Raw genomic sequence first — 17,089 nt, 5'->3', positions numbered from 1 at the left:
GCACTTCTGTGAGGAGCCCCCACTGCAGATACTGAGTCTCAAGATGCTGAGCAGTGCAGTTCACACCACTGAGTCCGCTGAAGCCCCCCCTTAGTCTTTCAATAGAGCCCTTTATGGGTCATATATTTCTCAAGAAACTTAAAATACTTTGCTTTTTGGTTTTATTGCTGTGAATACTGAAATATAAGGGAATATTTCTTTCACTCATATTTTCTGACTAGCTATTGTTAATGTCTTAGAAAATACTTGTTAGACGTGAAACTTTAGTGAACTATAACTCAACTTGTCAGTGTTTATTAGACTCTTGAGTGTTTGTGTGTGTATATATATATACACACACACATACATATGTGTGTGTACACATATATTACAATGTAAAAGAATCAAAGTGACTCATCCCAACCAACTTCTATACCTGCACCATAACTTTTAACTTGTCATATTGTATATAAAAGAACAATGTGTGAGTATGTGTGTGCATGAGACTGTGTGCACATACATGAGTATCAGCTGACCCTGATATACTGTAACCTAAATGCTTAGGACTGAGTTTTTAAATGCTTTGTATGATATGAAAATACGATCACAAATATGCATAATAATCAGTCCATAAGTATTAATTATACTTTCATATCATATGTGTGCATACTATGTATTTCTTTGCAAAAATCAGTTATAGAGATATATTTAGAAGAAAACCAGGAATGTTGGTTGTAGTAAAATGATCTATTTGGCAGTTCAGATAGGCCATGAGCTCCACAACCCTAGACTACATAGTGAGCTCCTACCTCAGCACCAAACATGATCCTATATGTTCTTAGTTAACTCGAATATGCATATGCCTACTAGGTTATCTAATATATAAACATGAGGGAAGGCTTGCCATTACTGTAACTTATGCATTTGCCACACATGGGCCTCAGGGTTTGCTGACTTAAAAGAGATGTGGTTATTTCATTCAACAGTATCATCTCAATGCCACAGAAGCAGATGGAGTCACTTGTTGCTATTTAGGCGCCTCTATTTCTAGAGATGATTCACTGGTTTTGTCTCTAAGTACTTACTGTAAGTCCTAGGGTACAGTTAACTGCAGCCTAATGAGAAGAGGATGAGCAAGGCTAGAATAAAGCATACATTGATAGGTTAGAGTATAAGAAAGAGCACCATGCTGCCTGGAACTGACCTTGTACCTAGAGAAGCTGCCCATCCTCTCTCTCAGTCTTCAGCATGATCTCTAGAACAGGGCTGTTACAAGGACCAGTGGGATTAATACACAGAGTGACTTGTAACCGTCCCTGCCACACAGGAAAGGCGGAAGCATATCCTTAAAAATGTTTGTAGGGGAAACTACAGTACAAAAAGTAGAACGCTTGATTTACAATATGTATTTTATATTCTCAGTAGAATAATTATAAAGGCTCTCTCTAGTAACCTAAACAAAAGAACAGCACGCAGGCAACGGCTCTCACAGGGTCCCATGCACCACTTGTTTAACGAACCAAGGACTCACAGCTCACACTATCCACTTACATCACATGGGTATAACTAAAGTTTTCTTCCTATTAATACAGAGACCTTCAGGAAAAGCCTATTATCGTACCTTACAAGCTGTTTTTCCATTTAGAGCCACAAAATTAAATAAATGCCTTCAGACTCCACATGCCCTATTATATTCCTTTGTTCGCAATATTATCCTATTAACCTGTAAAACAACAACAACACAATCTAGAGCAATGTTTCTCAAGGGAAAAAGAGGTAACATTTAGTTCAGAAAAGCCAAAGACACACACAGTATATTGTTTTGGAAGAGAAAACAAGATTACGATGCCAGAAAAAAGACTCTAGCTAGTAATGTTAATTAGAAAAATGTTAGTAACTGGTGAAAAAATATGCATGAAAATTGTTGGCAACCAACAATTTAGAAGAAATACATTGATTTGCTGTTGGGCAGGAATATGAGAGGCAGTAAAAGGGACCAGGTGTGGGGGGTGCAATCCTTAATCCCAGCTCTAGGGAGAGAGAGGCAGGTGAATCTTTGTGAGTTTGAGGCCAGCTGGTGTACACTGTGAGTTCTAGGACAGCCAAAGGTCATAGGAAGACCCTGTCAGGGGCAGGGAAACTGGTGGAGAGAAGAAATGAAATTAAATTACAAGACAATAAACAAGTGCTTCCTTTAGACAGCGGCATTTCTTTCAGTTTAATGACTTAGTTGGGAGATGTTAAGTTTCCTGCCTAAGAACAGCCATCCCTTCCTACAATCATTTCTACCCTTGATGTCTCCTGAAGCAATACCCTGCTGTTTTGCCATACTCTTCAGTTAGCTTGCTTCTTGGGACTACAAATTAACTATTGAAAATTAAAGCCATAATAGTTCCCCCAGACATTACTACTGGATAAAATCATGTATTTAAAAATATCCATCCCTAAAGGATCATTTTGACTTGCAAGAAATCAAACAATGACTTAAAAGTGTATCTTGCTGATAGTCATTTAACTGAAATTCAGGACATATAAATTATGTTACCTAGTTAATTAAACTTTATTGCAAGTCTGACAAGTAATAGTTTTAAAGTAATACTTTGATAAAAAGTGAGAAAATAACAAGGGGCAAAATTAGCAATCCAAAGCTGATGGGGGTTTAAGCCAGTATCCAACAGATTCATCAATTCACTAATTTGCATGCCTGTCACAAGAGACATGCTAAGTGACTGAGACAGGTTACAAAGGTGAATATAGCTGCTATATCTCTCAAAAGACTTTTTTATTCTGTGTGTGTATGTGTGTGTGTGTGTGTGAAGAGAATTAGTTTATCTCAGTCTCTTTTGGAAGAAATTTGAACTCATTAGGTAAAAAATTAAAGGGTATTTCTTTTTCAAATATGAGTACACTGTAGCTGTCTTCAGACCCACCAGAAGAGTGTATCAGATGCCATTACAGATGGTTGTGAGCAACCATATGGTTGCTGGGAATTGAACTCAGGACCTCTGGAAGAGCAGTCAGCGCACTTAACTGCTGAGCCCCTGCTAACCCACCCCATTTCTTTCTCTTAGGAAAACTTTTTAAGTTTGGGTTCAGTAAACAATGGCTAAGGCTGTGGGGGAAGCAATGATTTAGTAAATGAGTGTGTCCATATGCATTTTTAAAGTAACTGTGCATTTCACTTTGTGCATACGCAAATACTGCTGAGAGACCTGGTCTCCCAGGAGTGCTGACTCGACTCACCTGGGAGCACAAGTAGGACAACTTCTGCTCTGAGGGCTCCTCCCTGAGCCCTCAGGATACAGAAACCCAGGAGCAGCCTGGAACAGGACCCCTCCAGTTTCACTCTGTGCCCGGAGCTGATCTGGTGCCACAGAGCTCCATACCCAAATACCACCAGGAGAGAGCTGGTCTCCCAGGAGTGCAGACATACCTACGTGCTCAAATTTCTGGCCCAAGAGGGACCACCCAGAGCCATCAGGACACAGGAGTCAAGGAAAGTCGGGGAGGGGGATCCTTTTGGTCTCTGTCTGCACCCTGGAGTGCCACAGCTCTCCATACCGAAATTCTTCCCTTCCTGGAAAGAACTGGTCTCTCAGGAGTACTGACACACAGGCATGCAGGAGGGAAAAGCCACAGTCAGAGACAGCAAGACCAGTTAACACCAGAGATAATCAGATGGTAAAAGGTAAGGGAAGAACATAAGCAACAGAAACCAAGGTTGCTTGGCATCATCAGAACCCAGTTCTCCCACCACATTGAGCCCTAGAGACCCCAACACAGAAAAGCAACACTCTGATTTATAAGTCACATCTCATAATGATAATAGGACTTTAAGAAGGACAAAAATAACTCCCTTAAAGAAATATAGGAGAACACAGGTAAAAAGGTAGAAGCCCTTAAAGAGAAAACACAAAAATCCCTTAAAGAATTACAGGAATACACAACCAAACAGGTGAAGAAATTGAACAAAACCATCCATGATCTAAAAATGGAAATAGAAACAAGAAATCACAAATGGAGACAACCCTGGAGATAGAAAACCTAGGAAAGAGATCAGGAGTCATATATGCAAGCATCACCAACAAAATACAAGAGATAGAAGAGAGAATCTCAGGTGCAGAAGATACCATAGAAAATATTGACTCAACAGTCAAAGAAAATGCAAAATGCAAAAAGCTCCTAATCCAAAACATCCAGGAAATCCAGGACAAAAATGAGAAGACCAAACCTAAAGATAATAGGTATAGAAGAGATTCCCAACTTAAAGGGCCAGTAAATATCTTCAACAAAATTATAGAAGAAAATTTCCCTAACCTAAAGAAAAAGATGCCCATAAACACACAAGAAGCCTGCAGAACTCCAAATACATTGGACCAGAAAAGAAATTCCTCCTGTCTCATAATCAAAATACCAAATGTATAAAACAAAGAAAGAATATTAAATGCAGTAAGGGATGAAGGTCAAGTAACATATAAAGGTAGACCTATCAGAATTACACCAGACTTCTCACCAGAGATTATGAAAGCTAGAAGATCCTGGGCAGATGTCATACAGACCCTAAAAGAACATAAATGCCAACCCAGGCTACTATACCCAGCAAAACTTGTTGTAAAAACAAATTTACACAACATCTTTCCACAAATCCAGCTCTACAAAGGATAATAGATGGAAAACACTAACACAAGGAGGGAAACTATACCCTAGAAAAAGCAAGAAAACAATCTTCTTTCAACAAACACAAAAGAAGATAGTCACACAAACATAAAAATAACATCAAAAATAACAGGAAGTAATAATCACGATTCCTCAATATCTCTTAACATCAATGGACTCAATTCTCCAATCAAAAGACATAGACTAACAGACTGGATATGTAAACACGACCCAGAAATTTGCTGCATACCAGAAATGCACCTCAGTGTCAAAGACAGATACTACCTCAGAGTAAAGGGCTGGGAAAACAATTTTCTAAGCAAATGGTCCCAAGAAACAAGCTGGAGTAGCCATTCTAATATCAAATAAAATCAACTTTCAAACAAAAGTTATCAAAAAAAAAAAAAAGATAAAGAAGGACACGTCATACTCATCAAAGGAAAAATCTATCAAGATGAACTCTCAATTAGAGCATGGAATAGCCACAATACAACTCATAGATCACATGAAGTTCAAAAGGGAGGAAGACCAAAGAGTGGATGCTTCAGTCCTACTCAGAAGGGGGAATAAAAGAATCAAGGGAAGTAGAGGGTGGGAGGGACTTGGGAGGAAATGAGGGGGAGAGGAAAAAGAGGGGAAGAATCAGGTATGGGAAGAGATGGAGGAGATGTACAGAGGTTCAGCAAATTGAACAGAGGTGTGTAGCAATGGAAGATGGGGAGCTGTGGGTAGCAACCAGAAAGTCCCAGATGCCAGAAAAGCAAGAGCTTCCAAACTCCATGGGGCTGACATTAGTTGAAATACCCCACAAAGGGGAGGGAGAATCTGTTGAGACCATATCCAGAGGTTAGGCATGTCCCCCCCACCCCGCCTGACCCTACCTCCATTGAGGGATGGGGCCACCCACCCATCTCCAAAGTTTTAACACTGAATTGCTCCTGTCTAAAGAAAATACAGGGACAAAGAGTGGAGCAGAGACTGAAGGAAAGGCCATACAGAGACTGCCCCAACTGGGGATCCATCCCACATGCAGACACCAAACCCAGACACTATTGTGGAAGCCAAGAAGTGTTTGCTGACAGGAGCCTGATATAGCTGTCTCCTGAGAGGCTCTGCCAGAGCCTGACCAATAGAGATGCGAATGCTCACAGCCAGCCATCAGATTGAGCACAGGAACCCCAACGGAGGACTTAGGGAAGGTCTGAAGGAGCTGAAGGGGCCATATCTGGCATCAGTGGGAAGGGAGACCCTTGGTTTTGTGAAGGCTTGATAACCCAGTATAGATGAAAGCTAGGGTGGTGAGGCAGGAGTGGATAGGTGGGTGGGGGAGTACCCTCATAGAAGCAGGGTAAGGGGGGATGGGATAGGGGTTTGCAGAGGGGAAACCAGGAAAGGGGATAACATTTGGAATGTAAATAAATAAAATTTCTAATTAAAAAAAAAGAGATCACAAATGTAACATGCTGAGTAAGGGGCTATTACATACTGAACACATAGTTACTTATATAACATTCTAATCACCGTATCAAGTGATTCATCAAGTATGTTTTTATGGCATGCAATTTCTTACTTGGGGCATTATGTTAACAGTCAAAAGTGTTGCATTTTGGAGCATTTCTGATTTCAAATCAAGGAGTGCCCATATCACCATATTATGGATAACGAGAAGTTGTTCCTAATAACTATAACAGCTAAGGACTTCTGTGACACAGTGTGTGCTGTCTGTCCTTCCCAACAGTCATATTGCACAGTCATATCCTAACAGCTGTCACTACCACTTTATAGACCAGACAACTGAGACTTAAGGAAATGAAAATGAAACGCAGCCCAAATCACATACATGACATGCAGCAGCAGCTCAACGGGACCGCAGTCTGGGTCTTCTGACTGAAACCTGCTTCTGAGCACTATGTCCACTCAAGGCTAGCAAGTCAACCAGAGTGTGTGCACAAACACTGGGTGCATGGAGACAGGCAATCATAGGCTACTTATAGGGTGCTAACCAGTGTACCTTCTCCAGAGGTCGGCTGCTGTGATCACATGTCAGCCAGTGTGTTTAAAATATGGGCTGGAGAGATGCTTCAGCAGTTAAAAGACCCGAGTTCAGTTTCCCACACTCAGTTCAGGGGACTTACAAATATCTCTGACTCCAGCTCTAGGACATCTGACATTTCTTCTGGTCTCTGGAGAGACCTGTACTCTTGTGTGCATAAACTCACAAAAATGCACATGATTAAAAATAGACAAAAGTAAAACCAAAATTCATAATGAAGGCACCCTGGGCACAGAGCTCTATACAGAGACATTTGTTCCTCAATTGTTTATTATGGGGAAAATTTTTTTATCGAAATCTATGTGAGCAGAATTGTATCAATTTCTTTCTGGCTTTCATAGTTAGTAGCATGTAGTTTTTCATAATAAGCCCAAGTAATCTCTTTTTATATTTGTGATAGCGATTTTAATGTTTCTCTTTCATTTCTAAGCTTATTTGAGTTATTTTTAAAAGTCAAATTATAATATTTGAATATGCTCAATGTCACCAGGCAGTATAAAGATTCCCTTAAAGGGCTGTGAAGAGCAGGAACTATAATGTTCATACATTTTTGAAGGACGTGCTTATAATGACTAAAGGGACCTTTAAAGTAAAAACAAGGAATCTAACATTTTATCTTTAGATGAGAATTATAGATGTTTTCATTATTATTTTATACCCTTTTTTATGTTTTACAAATGTGATAAAATATGCCAAAATATCACACTGCAGTTTTAATTTTAAAAGATAGGCTGAAGTAGTAAAAAGTAATTGAGATAGCATTTAGAAAATATCCCAGTTTACTGAATGAGTCCTTCATATGGACTTGGACTGACATTAAACTCATGACTTTTGTGCTACTCCAGGCACTTATTTTGTATTAGCAAAACCATGAATATTTCATCTATAAAACCATTTATTGTACATTTCAAGTTGTTTATAGCTGTACTAGTCATCTTAAAATTATAACTAAAATCCCAGAAAGGAATGCCTAAGATCAATTCAATCAGGCCAAAGAAAATGACACAAATATTTAAGAAACGTAAGTTTCAATAAGATGGCATCAATTATATGAGCAAACCATAAGTATATGAAACAATTAAAATAAATTATGAAGTAAAAGCCAAGATTTGAAATAGAGTAAATCTCAGACGAGTATAAAATAAAGCCCACATAATTTTGAATAGGAAATGAGTACAGATGACTAAGAATAAAAGCTAATTTTATCTTCATTCTAAAAGACATAAAGTAATAGATTTAAAGGATTTTTGAAAAACCTAAAAATATAAGCTTGCAAATTCGTAACAACAAAAGCTTGACTTTACAGAAGTTTTACATCTGGCAAGTTCAGTTCTTCCCAATACAACTAAAAGTCAGGGGTTAAATAAAAAGCAAAAGAAAAAAACCTCCTGTCCAATCAAACCAATGACACTGTTAAGTGTGTTTTAATGCCTTATATTTAACTCTGTGTGTGTGTGTGTGTGTGTGCATGCGCACATGTAGGTGCATTTGTAGTGCTTGTGGAAGTCAGAGGACAACCTATGAGAGATAGTATTCTACCTCCACTGTGTAGGTTCTTGATTTCCGGCGTCACTCTTGTAAGCAAGCGCCTTTGCACACTGAGTGGTCTTACTGGCCCTCATTTATTATTTTGTCCCAGTAAAAGCAACTCTACAAAGTAGGTAGAGTTTGATGGGTAGGAACAGAAGTAAAGTTAAGATTCTTACTTAGGATGAGACCCAGAAACAACAGGGCTAGGGCAGGCTGATATCAGAGACCACACATGCCTTTTCCGTACAATACAAACATTCATTCTTTAACCTATATATCTTAACATCCTCTACCAGATGTGTCCAAACTTCTGACACATTAACACACATTATTTGCAGAGCTTGAAAACTACACAATGGAATTACCAAAACAAATGAACAAAACCCTTCATGTTTGAAGCAAGTCTACAGTGTGGTGTTGGGCTCCATTCTTAGCCATCCTGGGTCTCATGTGGGGAGCAGGCTGGGCAGACCCACCGGGTCACTGACTTCTTAGGTACAAGGCTGGCTTGCTACCATCTAGTTTCACAATGCAGACCTGGTATCATCTGTAAGTTAGAGAAAGTGAGTGACAGTGTCACTAAGGAGTAGCTACTGACAAAAAACCTGTCACTGACTTGAGTCAACATAAAGACTCGGGTATTTACCACATCTTACACAAATGGCGCTCTGCAGAGCTATGCAAGTCTCAGTCACCTGGACCATCGATTTATATGTGCACACTACAGTGCTCACGGGAGGTGGCAGAACAGCCTGTGAGAGATTCTCTCCTTCCACCTTGTTGGTCCCATCAATTAAATCCAGGTCTTAAGGCTTGGCAGCAATCTTACCAGCCCAACTGTCAAAGATTCTTAAAGTTAATCTTTAATTAAAGGATGATGAAATCAACCTTCTTACCTGTTTGTTTGTTTTTGTTTGTTTTTTGAGACAGGGTTTCTTGGTACAGCTCTGGCTGTCCTGGAAATCACTCAATAGACCATGTTGGCCTCAAACTCAGAAATGCACCTGCCTCTGCCTCCTGGGTGCTGGAATTAAAGGTGAGTACCACCCCTGCCTTTGTTTAATGGGTTTATGTATCAATTCAACTTGTGGTAAAACATGCATTCTTTTCTATCACTATGTTTAGAAATACATTCTTCAACCACAGACACAAAACGAGTTTTTACTAAGATATTCAATAAAAGTATTATGATTAGGAAACACAAATGCCTGAGAGCAGGAGCATGATTACATAAAATAAAAATTTAAAAATAGAAAATATTTGAAGTGTAGTCAATACCATATGTAAATCCTTGATGCACATTATTCTAGGAATCAGAGGAGGGATTCAACTCTTTAACCGATATAGCTACATCTTTGGGAAAGTGGTCTGCCTTCCTAAAGGCGGACTGCCAAGAAGGATGAGGCCACTGTGCTGTTCCCCCTTAACAGTACCAGGCAGACCCATGGTAAAGTCATGAGGACGTCAATACTGCACCACAGGGATACAGCATGGCTACCTTTGAAACCCTCACCTACTACTGTTACTGGAGAGGAACTGCTGCAGGCCTAGGATGCTGAGTAGTGCTTAAAACACTCTAAGCTTCGCTGGAATATTTGCTACAGTGCAGGTCAAACTCCAGGCTCTCGATAGTTAAAAACTAAACCTGGAATCTTCCTTCAAGAAATGTTAATTATTCACTCGTTTATTACTTTTCTTCCTAATACAAACAATACCATATGACTGCCACATGCCGCAGACACTGGCTCACCCTCTCTGCTTTCCAGCCAGAGTTCCAGGACTCGCTCTCCCTCAGTGCTATCTACTTGAACCTAATTTTGAAGCCTTATACAAAATCTTTTTCACATCTTTACTCACAGTGCTTAAGAGATGTCCATTAAGCATTATGTTCTATCTGTTACTAAGAAGTCCTCCAGAGGTTAGGGTCCTTACTCCACACCTAAATAATTATTTAACAATGAAACAGAAGTATACCAACTTTAAATGAGCAATAACTGGCAGATCAGTTTATACTTGTGCATTCTAACATTAAAAATATTTTTAAAACAATTCAGTCAACATCTTCAAATCAGAATGCAAAAGAATTGCAACTCTTCTACACTTAAAAAGCAAATCACCAAGTATATATTGACAGCAAAGCTTTTAGACATATGCAGTAGTTAAATGCAAGAACCATGGGACTTTGCTAGTATAACAAGGTAATTCAATTCTGACTAGAAAAAATGTTTTAAAAATAATTTTATATTAACCACTTGGGGTTCAATTTGGCAGTTGTAACCCATTAAGACGTCTCCAGAGAGACCCTATATATAAAACAGGATATTTTTATTGTGATCATTTAGAAAGATGGTAAAAGGAAGTGAGTGATAAAAGCCCCACCCCCAGCACACAAACATTCCAAGTTTCTATTTTCCATTATACCAAAACAGTTCCATTAGACTTTCACTATTAAATAAAAGTTAAAATATATTAATCTCTTTGTTGTTATTCACTTGGGTTATGGGATCCAAATCAGTGTTCAAAACCCTAGCTGCAGCAGGTTCCAAATTCAACCCCAAATATCAAAGGGAAAAGAAAATGCTCATTTATTTTTTTATAATGTTTCCTCTTTTGTTCTGTTGCTTATTTGGAGACAAGGATGCAAACATTATAGCACTGACTAACCTAGAACTTGCTATAGAGACCAAGCTAGCCTAGAACTCAAGAGATCTGCCTGCTTCTGCCTCCCAAATGTTAGGATTAAAGGTGTGTTTATTCTTAATGGTCAGATACCAGAAGAATTGCAACTTACCATGAAAGTAAAAGCAATTCTTCAAGAAAAATATTCAAGTATTTCAAGTCATGAATTCGGATTCAACCAAACAGGTCATTTTGATGTCTTTGCAGTGCCTTCAAGTAGATAGATTTATGTCACTAAAGTGCAAGAACAGGAGGAAATGTCTGGAAAATGCATGGGTTTGGGCTTGGGTCCTCTCAGAAGTCAGAGACTACCAAGATTTAAGAAACTGTAGGCAAAAATCAATTAATTACACATGTAAGAGACTAAATAAACTTAGGCTATACCCTGTACCTATGCTTTTGTTTGATACATCTTCCTATCCTGTCCTGGCTGGCCTCAAACTTAGGATCCTGTTGCACTAGCGGAGTCCTGGGATCACAGGTATGTATCCCACCGCTTCTAGCTGTAGTCTTTTTAAATGGGTCTTGGAAAGTCACAAAAAAAAAAAAAGTGGGGTATGTCTCCTGGTTTCTTTTTGTATTTGAAGTAGAGACGAAAATCTCAATAAGGAAATGAGTGAAGAACTGTACAACTTTCTCAGATTTCTAAATATACAACGTTTAGGCCCAATTAGCTCTCCATCTATTCTAAGGCGGTTAAAAAAAATCTGAATCAATAAGCGTCTGCTGGAGTTGGAGATACTCCAAGACAGTCCTGCAACCAATAGGAGAACTTTCCCTAAATGTGGATTACGGCTTCATCTCTTTATCACAAAACTGAGAACACAAACCCCGAGTGTTAACGGATACCCAAAGCAGCAGGAGACCCAGTTAGAGTAATCAGTGCTTGGAAGCAACCGCTGCTTGTAAGGATTTTAAGGGACAATAAAGGATAAAACAGTGTACGGAGGAAAAGCGGGATTCATTTCTCCAAGTTAAGTAACATCTTGTAGATCACAGGGAGTTAAAAAATGAGCCCAGCTGAAATGGGCGCGGGCTTTGGTCAGGAGGCTGAGGACAGGGGATCAGGCGAAGGGTGAAAGGTTGGTTTCCCTAGGACTCGCCAGAGGACGGGTGGAGAGATGGCTAGTGAAAGCGAATGGCGGGGGCTGGATGGAGATGCCCGGTGATGCCTCACCCCAAGAGCGCGCGAGGGTCCGAGCGGCAGGATCACAGCCGTGGGTCCGTTTCCCTCGGCCGCGCCCGGGCCCGCCTCCATGTTCGCTGGCCACGGCCCTCGGGCGGGCGGGAGCTACTGGACTGGCGTTCTAGGCCGCCGGGCCCGGCCTCCCCTTGTCGAATTCCCCACGGGGCTGGCGCCGCCCGCGGGCAGGATGCGCTCGGCTTTCCCGCTCAGCGTTCCCGGGCGGCGGGCGCTGCGCCACTCGACCTCGGGGGTCGGAGCCGCCTGGGCCTGGAGTTCCCTGAGCGCGGCCGCTCGGGCTCCGGCGGATCCTGAGCTCGGCTCTCGGGCGCGGCCTCCCCTGCCCCGCGGGCCTCCCGCGCAGCTCGCTCGGAAGCACGCCGCACTCAGGGCGCCGAGGAAAGGCTAGCGCGACCACCCCGGCCCTACTCACACCCCGCGGGCCTCCGTGCCACCCACCTGCAGTGTCTTCTCCGCAGCCATCACGGCATGCTCTGGAAGCCGGGCGGGCCCCGGCCCCCCTCCGCCAGGCGGCCGCCTCTTGCCTCAGCGCCGGGCCGCCGCGGCCGCCTCTAGGGCTCGGGCCGAGCGGGACGCTCCCCCATGCCGCCGGCCCGCCCGCACGCCCGGCGGACCGCACGCCAGGGCCGCGGCTCTCAGGCACCCCCGGGCTCCGCCGCCACGCTCCTCGCTCGCCCGCTCGCCCGCCTGCCTGCCCGCCCCGAGCCCCTGCAGCCACTGCGTGCCGCGTTCCTCCCCTCCGCTCTCTTGACTTCCTTCGCTGCCACTGGAGCGGAGCTTGGCAAACCAGCACCTGCTGCTGGAGAACGCCGAGAACTGAAACAGGAAACCCTAAGCCAGGGGGAGAAACCCGGGAGGCGTGGGGAGGGGTGAGGGGGGAGCTGCTGGGACCTGTCGGGCTCTACCCGAGCCTCCTCCCTGCCCTTGCATTCCCCTCCTGGCCCAACCCTAGGGTCCCTAGTCCTCTCCCCAACAACAACTCCGGTCCCCAGCCTTGCCCCCGACGGCGCCTCTTGTGCTGGCCACAGCATCTCCACCTTGCACCAGCCCAGATCATGCCCTGGGCAGTCAATGAAATCGACATGTTGCTTTCTCCCAGCATATTACTTGTTTGTTGACTTATTATTAATACCTTGAAATGTGGGTGGGTGGGGGTAAACAAAACACCACACCCTGCGTAATAAAGACCACTAAGGGGATTTAAACAAATGAAGCTGTAGGGAATTCACCCTTCAGGAAGGGCTTCCTTCAGCCAGGAAACCGGCTTTGCTGGAAATGGCAATCAACGTTGGAACTGAAGTTAAAGCCAAGATGAACGCAGATCACCTTAGGTTGCAAACGGGCAACCCTGTGCACCGAGGTGGACACCTGTGAATAGCCCTGGGCGCTGAGCGTTCCCGTTTCAGAGAAGTGAACTACACCTAGAGCAATCTAGATCAGCTTCTCAGAAATGCTCCCACCTCTTACTCACCTGCTTATGGAAATGTTAAAATCAAAGTCCTACTTCTTGCCCTTGCAGGCTGCATCTAATTCTGAAATGGGAGGGACACTATGCCACCCATCAGCAGTTTACTTATCTCATGAAATCGCCACCATAGCCAGGTGAGCTAGCTATTAGGGTCCAGTTTATCGTCAGACGAACGAAATTCTAAAATTTTATACAACTTAGAAGAAAGATGTGTTTGTTTCAGGGTGGCCTATGATGCCTTTGGTTACACGTTTCACCTTTATTAGAATTGTTTCTTGCCCCCCTGAATTGTTTTCAATGGGACGTAGGTCATTTAAGTCTGGATCCCTGGCTGCTCCATGCTCTAGTATTCATAATGTTTCTTGAAGCTCAAACTGTATAGTTTAATGTTTCTTTTCGTTTTACAAAACCGAAACCCACCTTCGGGGCTCTGTTGAGCAGCACATCTATCCCGGTTGCACCTGCTTTGCACTTTAAGTACCGAGGAGGTCCCAGCTGAAAACCTCCTTCACATGATGCCCACGGGCACTCTCAGCCTAAGAAAGCAGAGCGTCTTACTTAGCCTATTCTCTACTTTTGGCAGACTGATTTGGGGACCTACTCAGTAAGATTGCAAACAGGAGGTTGGCATCTGTGGGCCACAGTTTTAGTATCACATTGGAGACCCCAGGAAGACTAGCAATCTGCTCTCTGCAGCAGGTCAGATTTTTTTTGGCAAGAAGGATAGAATACTCTGGGAAAGCCGTCCTTGTACACTCTGCCAAACCTACAGGCCTCTGGAGCAGGACTGAGAGAGTGGCAGGGACTTAGAAAGAATTTGGCTGGCAGACAACAGTAAGTAGCAGCCTTACTTACAACATGACTTTAGTGGCACCAGGAGGTTTCTCCATTCTATAATGTACTGCCCGCACAGCCTTCCTGCAATTGACTCAGCCAAATGCCAATGAATGTGGATTAAGCGTAGCTGAAGATCAGAGCCATTGCCTTATATACTTTGCTGATAAGAGGAGTATCAGTTGTAAAAGCTACTATTTACTGGATGATTACAAAATTCCAAATACTAGTCTTTTTATGTGCTTTCTTGTTTAATGCCCACAAAACCCATGTAGAGGATCTCCTTTTGCAGATGAGAGAGCCAACTAAGACCAGAATAATAGTCAGCAGATAACCAAGAGGGCAGGAACTACAGTTTAGGCAGTTTGACTCCAGAATTAGGAGCTGTTATATAAATAAGATGTAATAACTTCCCTTTTCCACATTGTTATTTAGCTGGGGAGAGAAGAACACCCAAAGAAAACCCTGAGCTTTGAAAAGGGAAATCTGAGGCAGATTGTGATGGTGGGTGAGTAGTATTCGAAGGCGTATGGAGATAACAGAGATCGTATTCAAGGACATCATTGATGAACAGCCAGGGGCATCTGGGAAACAAAGATTCAAAGAAAAGGCTGGAGAGAAAAAGAAGGGCAGAATCATAGACTCTGTGGAAACAGAAAGGGGGAGGAGGGGGGATGGATTGGAGAGAGAAAAGGAGAGGGGTACAGATGGATATTTGGCCACTAACCAATGGAGAATGTGACAGATTTCAGAAGATGATCTAGAAAACCTCATATTTCAGGTAGACAAGAGTATATTCGGTGGATGGTGAGAAGGGAATGGGAAGCAAATGCTGAGGTTCATCGTTCACATGGTAGAGCAAACCTGAACTAATGATGTAATGACACACGGTGAGAGAGGAAAGGAAGATTCACGTTATTGTTGAGTGCAAGCCCAAGAGGCCTCCTGTATATCTGGGTGTACATTCAGTGGAGAAATGGAGTTGGGGGGGGTGAGGGTGGGAGTGGGGGGCAAGCAGTCAGTCACATGAGTGCAGTGTGAAACCTGAAGGAAAGGCACAGGGTGGGAGGGAAGGAATGACTTCTAAACTCCCGAATTATTCTGTTTTAAATGTGCAGTTGAGAGAAACCCAGGTTCTGCATGGAGGAAAGTCATAGTGCTATCTGTGGGAGAAAGTTTAACAGATGCATCTACTAATGAAAGAATAACATGGCCTCCATTACAAAGTAATCATTTTTTGTAAAAATGGTGTTGAAAGACAATTTCTAATAAAGATAAAACGTTTTCTGTGGCTCTGCGTTAAATGGGCTTTCTGAGGTCCCATTTACACCCTCCCTTACCCCAAGCTATACTTCCCGGGAAGGAGGGGGAAGGACACGGGGATTTTCACGGGTACAGAGAAAGGCCGAATACTGAAATGAAACATCACTTAATCTGAACTGGTCCTTTTGGTGAGATTGGAGGCCAAATCCTGCTTGTCTAGTCCCTGGGTGTCCAGCAAGTCCGGCACCTTCCTGCTATCAGTTCTGGGGAGTGAATCTGTATTTTAGTTATGAGTTCAAGTCTGGACCTGGAATTGCAACACAGAATTGAAATAGATCTCTGGACAGCCTTATGAGTTTGTAAAGATCCCTTTGGGAAGAACGGATAGGAAGGATGGTTGGGAGAGCCTTACTCCTTCCTAAAGTGTGCTCTCAGAGAGATCAGCACACTCATAGATTGGTGCTTGAATCATAAAAGGCACAATTTTAGACGCCTGGCCCACCCCACCTTGGCTTGCCTTCATCAAGAATTTCCATTTGCCCTCTACCTTACATAACAGCACCAGAGGCTTCAAACAGTTTCACAGTGAGAACCGTCTCACTCCTGGCAAGTGCTTCTGCGTGTACGTGGAGGTTTCCTAGTGGGGTCCGTGGGGCTTTTCTTATGGACCATTTATGGACCTGTAGCTACACTTGGAGTTGCAGGAGTTGTCTCAGTCACGCTTCCACCATTTCTGTCAAAATTCTTACCTTAGCTGAACCGAGGTCAGTAGTTGCTCCACTGTACCTTCCTCTTCAGCTCTTGAGCCAACAATCCGTTCCTCTAGCTGTTGGGCTTCAGTCGCAGCCTTTATATCCTTTAGGAAATTCTGTAATTCCAACAACCTGTAAATAAAACCTAGCTTCATTCACTCTCACTACTCCACGAAAACTATTTCCTAAGCATGTGCCCTGTGTGAGACACACAGGGGTACACAGCATACTCTTGGCCAGTGAGTCTCGGGGCGTGGCTACAGCTGCTTATTAATACTGCACTGGAAGGAAACTAGAAGACATGAGATACGTGCTCTGACCAACCCCAGGACTTCATTTTTCTGATGGGTAACCACAAGATTCCATAGCAGCTGTTTGACTGTTTCCTCCAGCATTTGAGAGAAGGCATCACGGAAAGCCACCAAGGATCCACAGGAGCAAAGTTTTCTGTATGCTGGTGCCAAAGCCATGGGCAGGCTTTCTAGCTGAGCCTAGAATGGCAGCATCATTTTTACAAATTTGGCAAACACAGGGGATCTGAGAACAGTGGCAGTATCTCTGCTATCTCATGGAGGAAAGATTACAATGCTACCGCAGTTTACACTGCCCAAAAGTTTTAGAGGTTTTTCTCTCCAGATGGGATTTCAGGTGAATGGAAATGTCTTCATCAC

The 17,089-nt window shown here is 42.9% G+C and overlaps 1 protein-coding gene across 3 annotated transcripts in view; it reads right to left on the bottom strand.

Annotated features, from left to right (window-relative positions):
* Nucleotides 1-16,642, bottom strand: part of Zc3h12c (zinc finger CCCH-type containing 12C) — a 58,109-nt gene extending 41,467 nt beyond the window's left edge. The window contains exon 1 of one of the 3 annotated variants that reach the window (XM_052188341.1): nucleotides 16,416-16,642. Coding sequence is in view for 2 of the 3 variants with exons in the window: in XM_052188343.1 (XP_052044303.1) it covers nucleotides 12,075-12,155 (81 nt within the window). In the remaining variant the exon portion in view is untranslated. Of the gene's footprint in view, nucleotides 1-12,074; nucleotides 12,156-12,539; nucleotides 12,892-16,415 lie in introns of those variants that run through there. The other 2 variants (XM_052188340.1, XM_052188343.1) reach the window with 2 other exon arrangements.
* Between the last annotated feature and the right edge of the window lie 447 nt (nucleotides 16,643-17,089).

This window comes from Apodemus sylvaticus, chromosome 7, assembly GCF_947179515.1.
Source record: "Apodemus sylvaticus chromosome 7, mApoSyl1.1, whole genome shotgun sequence".
Lineage (NCBI taxonomy): Eukaryota > Metazoa > Chordata > Mammalia > Rodentia > Muridae > Apodemus > Apodemus sylvaticus.
This window is presented reverse-complemented; position numbering and strand designations above follow the sequence as displayed.